We start from the raw sequence: 9,580 nt of genomic DNA on the forward strand, positions 1-9,580 counted from the left end.
TTCATTGGCTAATTCACATTTTATTTTTATTTTATAGTCTATAGTTAATACACTATAAAAGACTTTGCAAAATTCATAACTTCTTCATACAATTTTCGTTCTCGACGTTCTTTATATTGACGGATTCATAATTACGAGGGCATTGACTTTTTTTTAGATTGTTTTCTCTAACGAGCAACCAATCTCCATTTCACTTTTTAAGACACAAATCGAGGTATCATAGGTTGCTCGGATTCATCCCCTGCAGTACCGCCACCCTTTTTCTTCCATCCTCCAAGAATACCTTCCACTACAAAAATACTAACCTTTAGCGGCGACAAAAGTCGTCGCAATTGATCATCTCTACCATCGCTAATGCTATTAGCGACGACATATCGTCGCTAATGCGTCGCCGCAGTTGGCTCGTAGCTAATAGTTCATGTCGTCTCTAATACTGTCGTCGCTAATAATTGTCGTCCTTAATACACCAATGCCGTCTCAAATAGTGTCGTCCCTATTAATATTCCGGCCACCGGTAGGATTTTTCCGGCAATACTCGCCGGAGGCCACGTCGTCACAATTGACAGTAGTCGTCTCTAAAGGCGTCGCTGCTAATAGTTTTTTTTTTTTTTTTTTTTTTATTTTATTTTTGAGAAAAACTTATTTTTTGTAATATTAATTTATATATATATATATATATATATATATATATATATATATATATATATATATATATATATTATAAAATGCTGTTTTGATAAAAATACATATATAAATACATACCACATTATATAAAAACATCAAAAATACCATATTCCATAAACTATTTCCCAAACAAACATCAAAGATACCATATCTAATAAATCTCAAACAAACGTTTTATATATATATCATACATAAACTATTTTCCAAATCAAAAATAACATCCTTCATATCATAAAACAAGAAATACTAGTTGTCTTCGTCTTCCCTATCGTCCTCCCCATCGTTGTTTTCCTCGTTGACTTGGTTTTTAAACGAGTGAATAATGTCTCCAATGGCCGTCACAAATGCCGGGTTTTGAAGAAAAGCATTCACATTAATATCCTACAATTAAGTCACAAACAAATAAGTTATGAGCAATTCAACAAACTATCAAACCATCAAAGCACCAAATCAATTAAGTCTATAACAATTTAAGAAACTACCAAGCTACCAAAAATTACTACAAATACATTAAGTTCTTAACAATATAACAAAACAACCAATTTTTTTAAGAATTTAACAAGTACCTGTGTTGGTTGCGATGCTTGTGACTGTGACTGCCATTGGGATGAAGCACTTGTACCCGCAGCTGAAGAAGCTTTAGGCCCAATGCCTCTCACATGCCCCCTTCGAGTACCCAACACCTTCTCAAATATTTCGATCCAATCAATGGTGTCTGGATCACCACCAGAGTCGGCTATGTGATGAGTCTGTAGAGCAACCTCAGCAACTAAGACATTCTGTGTTTCACAAAGATTGTTAATATACGTTAAAACTAACAAAAGAAATTCAACAATCTACTTCATTTTTAAGTAATAATAACTTACATTTGTTACACGGGCATCTAATTTGACCTTTGTTATCGACATGTGGTTTGGACCTCTCGAGAAAAGATTCAAGTCCTTGTTGGAATAAGGTAGAGTTACGGTTTTCAATAGTAGTCCACGTTTTATCAATAGACATGTTGCAACTGAAACATAAGTTAGGTTTTAGTGTTTACTCTACAAGAAGTAAAACTTGGATTGAATATTTATAACAACCGAATATTTCTTAAATTATTTTTTTTATTATAGCATGATACTTTAAACGATAGTATATATATTTGTTATTTATATCATCGGTTTTTTTTTTTTTTTTTTTTTTTTTTTTTTTTTTCATATTTTGATTTGTCAACTTATTTTTGTTTTTATTTTTCTATTTTGATTAATTATAACTTAGTAGATTTAGCGTAGCGTTTTAACTTTTATTTTTATTATTATTAAATTTTACTTTAAATGATATTATTTATTTAATTAGTTTATTATGGTTTATTATTATTCTTCTTCTTTTTCTTTTTAAAACCTTTTTGACCAATTTTGATTTATCAACTTATTTTTGTTTTTATTTTTCTATTTTGATTAATTATAACTTAGTAGATTTAGCGTAGCGTTTTAATTTTTATTTTTTTTTATTATTAAATTTTACTTTAAATGATATTATATATTTGTTATTTATTTAATTAGTTTATTATTATTCTTCTTCTTTTTCTTTTTAAAACCTTTTTGACCAATTTTGATTTATCAACTTATTTTTGTTTTTATTTTTCTATTTTGATTAATTATAACTTAGTAGATTTAGCGTAGCGGTTTAATTTTTAATTATTTTTATTATTAAATTTTACTTTAAATGATATTATATATTTGTTATTTATTTAATTAGTTTATTATTCTTCTTCTTCTTTTTCTTTTTAAAACTTTTTGACCAATTTTGATTTATCAACTTATTTTTGTTTTTAGTCTTCTATTTTGATTAATTATAACTTAGTAGATTTAGCGTAGCGTTTTAATTTTTAATTTTTTTATTATTATTAAATTTTACTTTAAATGATATTATATATTTATTATTTATTTAATTAGTTTATTATGGTTTTTTTCTTTTTCTTTTAAAAACCTTTTTACGAATGTTTCTTCGTTAACTTATAGAAAAAAATTATCTATTATGATGTATTTATTTTATTCTTTTAATATAGAATAAAATATATTTCTAATAATCATATGAATATTCTTAAATTTTACATACAAATTCATGATGAACATATAATAGTTTCACAAATATATATATATATATATATATATATATATATATATATATATATATATATATATATATATATATATATATCAATTTCACATATAAATTCATCAACTCATACATGATCAACAAGTGAATATATATAAACTACTCAATTCATACAAAACATATCAAATTAATCAACTGAACATACATTCAAACAATTGGAAAAAAAAAAAAAAACAATTTCACATTTTCCAGTTTATATCAATCCAAAGAAATCAAAATAATCAAATTCACAATTTCACAGTTCACACTCAAAATCAATTTCACACTCAAAATCAATTTCACAGCTTCATAATAAATTTCACAAATTTCACAGATTCACAGCTTCAAAATAATCATTCACATTCACAGCTTCAAAATAAACAATTTTACAGTTTCAATCAAGTGAAACTAATCAAACTAACCTGTTTTTGCTAGGAAAAATGAAAGCTAGACAGTAGTGAAGCGTGGTGAAGCTGCTGGAACGAAAAAAAAACAAATCACTTCAAATAAGAATCGGTGGTGTTAATGTGAGTTAAAAAAAATGCAAACACAATTGGGTCCTGAAAACTAACCTCGCCGGAGATATGAGTACGAAATCGAAGGTCCCGTCGGAATTGGAGGTGGCAGTCGCTTTGGAGGGAGGAACGTTCGTCTGGGGAAGACGAACTGGAACATAAAGGGCTACGCTAATAGCGGCGACATGGGGCTATTTGCGGCGACAAAATGGAGGGAATCATACGCGCACTTATTGGCGATTACCAACCGTTGGATTTGGTTGGAATTGTAGGGCTATATTTCGTCTAAGGGTGCGTCAACGGATCGCCCCTTTAGCGGTGACATGTCGCCGCTAAAGGTGTCGTCTCTAATGCCTTATCACAGGAACAAAACCTATCCATTGGATTATTTGTCAAACCAAGGGTCACGATTGAAAGTAGCGTATTTCCGACGGATCACCGGTGGTTATCTTTAGCGACGACGGTAATAGCGACGACAGTGTGGTTTTAGCGGCGACATAAAGCGCGTCAAGTCTGGTGTCGCCACTATTGCTTTTGTCGTCCCAAAAAGCGTCATCCCTAATACTCCGAATTCTTGTTGTGTTCCACCCTTGAAAAACTTGCATATAAATTATTTTATAGGCTATTTTAGAGTCTCGCCAAACACTAAATTATAATAAGCTAAAAAAATAAACTAATTTATAAAGTTTTAATGAGTTTGAGTTCTCTAACTCATTTATCCCATAGGTTTGATTTGTTTGAAATTTTGAACAAATTTAATATAATTGCTTGAAATCAACTTCCAACCCAAGCTCATTGACATCCCTACTATTTTTTCATTAAAAAAAGGATTCTTGCAAACAAAATGCCCACAAATTTTATTCTCAGTAGTCAGTTTTTACATCATGTAATTCACCTAACATAGATGATTCAATAAAGCATAGATTCATATGGATAGCGAAGAAAATTCCAACATAATTCATTCTCAATTACGTGGCAACTTGAACAATAACTTTTCCGAGGTTGGAGCTCGAGAAAAGGGAAACAAAGCTTTCAAAAAAACTCTCAATCCCTTGATTTATTTTGTGTTTCGGCTTTATCTTCTCTTCTTTGATGTACTTTTCCATTAGTTGTGCAAATTCTCCAAACTGATTCAAATACGAACCACAAAGAAATCCCTGCATCTTCACGTCTTTTCCCACCATATTCAATAGGTTCTTCACGCCTTCTCTCTCTGCCGGAATCTATCTCATACGAAGTTTTTTGAAGTTAACTAAACAGAAAAGTCTTGAATAGAAAATAATCTTGATTATCAAACAAGAGAAACTTACTGTGTTGTATTGAGATATCATCCCACTTATGACGATATGAGCACCTTTATTGACATGATTAAGAACATCATCTAGCAATTTACCACCAACATTATCCAAGTATAGATCGATTCCATCTGGAAAATACCTACAATTTGTTTGTAAATGTACAAAATGGGTTATCTAATGTCAGAAAGCCACAAGTTGTCCATGATTATATATATATATATATATATATATATATATATATATATATATATATATATATATATATATATATATATATATATATATATATATATATATATATATATGTTCATATCATCCATGGTACATGGTGATATAAGTGAAAAAATATTGTTTTTAAGATGAATAATTTAAGAAAATAAAATTATACTATGTAGGAAATTTAAATTACTTGGCTAATGCAACATCAAAATCTGATTCTTCATGATAGTTGAATCCCTCATCATATCCAAATTCGTCCTTTATAAGTTGAACCTGCATTTTTCATTGTGAGACAATTGTTTGGTTTTGTAAATGCATTGTTTGTTTTTAAGGGTTTAAATAAACACAACGAGCGAATTCCTAATGTCAAACTTAAAATCACTAAGGTAATTATGTTGACATGTCACATCTAGCTTATAAGTAAGTTTATTTTTCAAGTTTCTTTATTTTGTCATGGTTAATTAATTAGGAAACCAAAAAATAGTTTATAATGTGGATTTTAAAAAATCATATTCAGACTAACATTTAAACAAGAATATAATATTTATTAATTATAAAAAAAACTCAATTTTCTACGTATATTTCCATTCTATATATTTTAACTAACTTATCATTTAGTTTTACTAAATGTTATTTTTTATCAGCTAAATTTTCACTTTTCAATTAGTCCGTCAAACATATAACTAAAGATACCTAAACTAATAACCAATATTATAATATGTTATTTAAAAGATAACATCTTTACAAATCAATAAAAATTTAATGTTTGTAGTATAGAAAGAAATTTATATATTGTTTGACATACAAGTAATGCCCAATGAGGGAAAAGTTAGCTTTTAACTTATAAGAGCTTATAAACTACTTTAGTTGCTTCATCAAACGTTAGTTAAATTGTAATAAACTCAAATGTCACCTAAAGTCACATCACAATAAACTCAAATATCACCTATAATTGACATGTTAGCAGAAACCTACTTTTTAACTTGTAAACTAATTTATCAATAAGTTATCTCAAGTAACTTATCAAAAAATTAGTTCATATTCTTATAAGCTACGTTAATCTACTTTTGTGGTCTCATGAAACACTAACTTCCAATAATGTCAATTAGAAAACATAAGCTAACTTATGCATGCTAAAAGAGAGCATTAATATTTCTTGCATTTACATAAGTTAAATGTGAAGTCAATTTTTTGTATAAATTAAAACTTACTTTGTCATTAGACCCTGTGCTTCCAACAACTCGACATCCTTTTAGTTTAGCCAATTGTCCAGCAAACATTCCAACACCTCCAGCAGCCGCAGATATAAACACATTTGAGCCAGGCTTAGGGTTCCCGAGCACCTCTATTGCCACCCATGCAGTAAAGCCGGGTACCCCTTGTGTTTCATGTATCAATATTATTTTTTTCATATGACAATTTTAAAACAACTTAAATTTTGTGATAAATAACAAAATATTTACAATTATTTTTTTATATATAATATTTAACCAATACTTGCATGTTCAAATTGAAATTATGTTTTTATCCATGTATCAAGAAATATGTTGAGCAAAAGTAGAAGTGTAAATTAAGATTGTAGTTATTAAAATTGTACTTTTCAGTTGATTAGAGATTAAAATGTGTTTATCCGAAAAGAAAGTAAAATCATTTTTAATCTAACTTTACCTTTGGCAATGATTACGATATATTATTTTATCATCAATAAAAACGTTTTAAAGAAAAGAATAATTAACGAATGTAATAATAAAGTAAAATATTAAATGAAATGGCAATTTAGTGATTTACCAAGACAACTGAGGTAATTAGGCAACGCGATATCGGTTGTTTGATCAATCTTTCTAAGGAAATCAGCTGGTATGATGCTGTATTCAGCAACAGGTGAAAAAGGGTTAATGACGATATCGCCCTCGTTAAAGTTTTTATTTTTCGATCGTACCACCCTTCCTATGCCAAACCCTGTGATTGCCTACAAACATACAATAATTAAAGCATGTAAGAAAGTAAGCGTATAATTAACTAAAACATTTTATATTATCAATTTTTAAATGATTGCCATTTAATGATAATGTCTGATATAGTGATATCCTTTTTGTATTTTATGTAATAAAGTTATATTTTTACTATGCATTGGTTTTGACCGAATTAAGATTTATTCGTGTATTATTAATTTATTATGCATTCAATTTGTCATCTTTAGATTCTTACGTCATCATGCAGGCCAGACTTCAAAGATAAGTTTGAAAGATTGTAAAAATTATGTTTGCTTATTTAGAAAAAGACAGTAATTATCATGTTTTAATTCAAATAAGCTGATATTAAATAACATATTTTACTCAATAAGTTTATGTTTCTTTGTCAATTATCGAAGTCAAAAGTTGATAGGTGGTAAGTAGTTATGGTTTACAAAGTGGGACCAATATTAACAAATTACGCGATAACATGGACTTGGATTGACAAAGTTTAAACAAAAAAAAAATATTTTTAGTTATATTTTATTTTGAAAGAGTAAATTATAATTTTGGTCCATATGTTATATAATCATTCTACCGATTAATTTGGTGTTAGCTTTGAAAGCTCCTTTCATATTTCTTTTCAATTGACATCTCACCAATGAGTCGCATCACTATTTTTTTTTTCTATTTTTAATTTTATCTTTTTCAATTCATTACACATCAAAATCCATCTTCTCACACATTTGGCACAAGTTCTAAGGTATATTGTACAAGTTTTTTATTTTTTGGTTTTTGAATAAATACATAACAAAAAAAGGTTTGTTAAAACCATCTTACTCCTAACGTCATTTTCCAGTTTAAAATGGTGTAAAATTGTGCAAAATAATGATTAATCTTTAACACCATGTAATACATAAAAAGACATTATGAGCATAATGTTTTTCTAACTTAATTAGATTTCTAATAAATATTCTTTATATATTAAATAAATTAAAATAGTGGAAGAAAACCAATATATAAAAGGTAAAATGGTATTTTCAAGTTTGACACCAAATTGACAAAAAACCATTTCCACAATTTTGAAGATATTGGAACCAAAATAATAAAAAAATAATCCTTATGAACCTTTTTAGCAATTTTATCAAATTATAATACAACACCATATTTAGTAAAGTTGTGGTCCAAGTCAAATTTGATGCTATCACCAAAAATGGTGTTGAATCGAAAACACCAAAAATCCTATTTTTTTAAGAAGCATTAAATAAGTTCTCCGAATAAATAATATGACAAATGATTAGAACCTTGTTGAGGGGAGGTCGAGGTAAGTACAGGTCACCATCACGGCCGGTGATGGTGGATCGTAGATAAGGATCGACGGAGATTAAGAGCAGCTGCACTGCCACGTGTTGATCGGCGACGGAATCATATTCGAGAGAAATGGTGACTGAACGCAGCTTTAGATGATCTGAAGTGGGTACATTTTCCGGTGCGTAGGCTGCTAAATACCACTCTTTGCTCTCCACCACCGACTTTGCCGCTGCTCCGCCGTCGCTACCGCCCATCTCTTTTTCTCTCTCTCCTTTCCACCTTCTCTTCTTTCTTGGTGGGAAGATATTTCAGACTTTCAGCCTTTCAGGTTTGGTTGAAAATGGATCTGAAAGGTGGTATTTTAAAGGGAAAAAAGAAGGAGAAAAGTGACCCCATCTTTCTTTGCCATTATTATATATAAGAAGAAAAAAAATACAAAATGACAAAAAAAAAAAAAAAAATACTTATAAATATGAATAAAATCACCCCCGTTGATTTGAAGATTGTGTGGGAAAAATAAAATAGATTCTAAATATAATTTTTTATAAGTAAAAATCATTAATATTACCATAAGTCCATAATTATTATAAAAATATAAAAACATAATTTTGTCACTCGTCTATCACTAATTTGTTTATGGTTTTTCGTTAGCAAGTAAAAAAACAACTTGGTCCCCTAGACAACATGGTCAATGTGCATTATACTTCGCAATTAGCATACATGCCCACTATCTATCAAGAATAAAATATCTACCAAGAATAAAATAATTTAATTCTATTATAATAAATGAATATCAATTTCGCCACATGTCAATATCTCATAAGTTGTTTTGACACTTGTCATTTTGTGATATTTTTAAAATATAATAAAATCTACATGTCAATTTCTAGATTTTTTTAATTTTAAAGTTAAAGGCACATAATACTTATGTGTATATATGTAAAGTATTAAATGTAATAAATGTAATAATAAATTGTAATTGATATATTTTTTATTTCTTATTTCAAAATTTTATTTTAAAAAATATTTATTGTTTTCATTTTGATATTTAATCTTTTTTTATTCAACTCGTGTATTACACGAGTTTTACACCTAGTAAATAAGATACGAAAAATACAATAAGATGTGGGGTGGGATGAATGGATAGCACACCTAATATTTTTCTTTATTTGATAGCATATCATGTCTTGATATATTAAACACTAGTTTATAATCCGTGAAAACCACGGTTATAAAACTAATTAAACCTTCATAGTAAAAAATTGAAATTATTAATCAATTATTTCAAATAAATTATTTTAAATAAATTATTAATTAAGAGATATTTTTTTAGTTATATAAAGTTATAATGGTTGATTTAAATAAATACATGAAATTATATCACCTTATAATAGACAATAATTTTATTTTATTTTTTATTCAAATTTTATTAATTTAATGTAATTAAAGTGTGAAATTTGAAATG

General features: G+C 28.1%; 1 protein-coding gene across 1 annotated transcript; it reads right to left on the bottom strand.

The window, feature by feature from the left end:
- Positions 1 to 4,165: 4,165 nt before the first annotated feature.
- Positions 4,166 to 8,470, bottom strand: LOC145074664 (2-alkenal reductase (NADP(+)-dependent)-like). The gene is made up of 6 exons (XM_079020997.1): positions 8,109 to 8,470; positions 6,641 to 6,821; positions 6,064 to 6,230; positions 5,043 to 5,125; positions 4,646 to 4,772; positions 4,166 to 4,558 (listed from the first exon to the last, which is right to left on the bottom strand). The coding sequence occupies exons 1-6, from the start codon at positions 8,367 to 8,369 to the stop codon at positions 4,304 to 4,306; spliced, it is 1,074 nt and encodes a 357-aa protein (XP_078877123.1). The 5' UTR covers positions 8,370 to 8,470; the 3' UTR covers positions 4,166 to 4,303.
- Between the last annotated feature and the right edge of the window lie 1,110 nt (positions 8,471 to 9,580).

This window comes from Lactuca serriola, chromosome 9, assembly GCF_051521515.1.
Source record: "Lactuca serriola cultivar US96UC23 chromosome 9, Lser_US96UC23_V15, whole genome shotgun sequence".
NCBI lineage: Eukaryota > Viridiplantae > Streptophyta > Magnoliopsida > Asterales > Asteraceae > Lactuca > Lactuca serriola.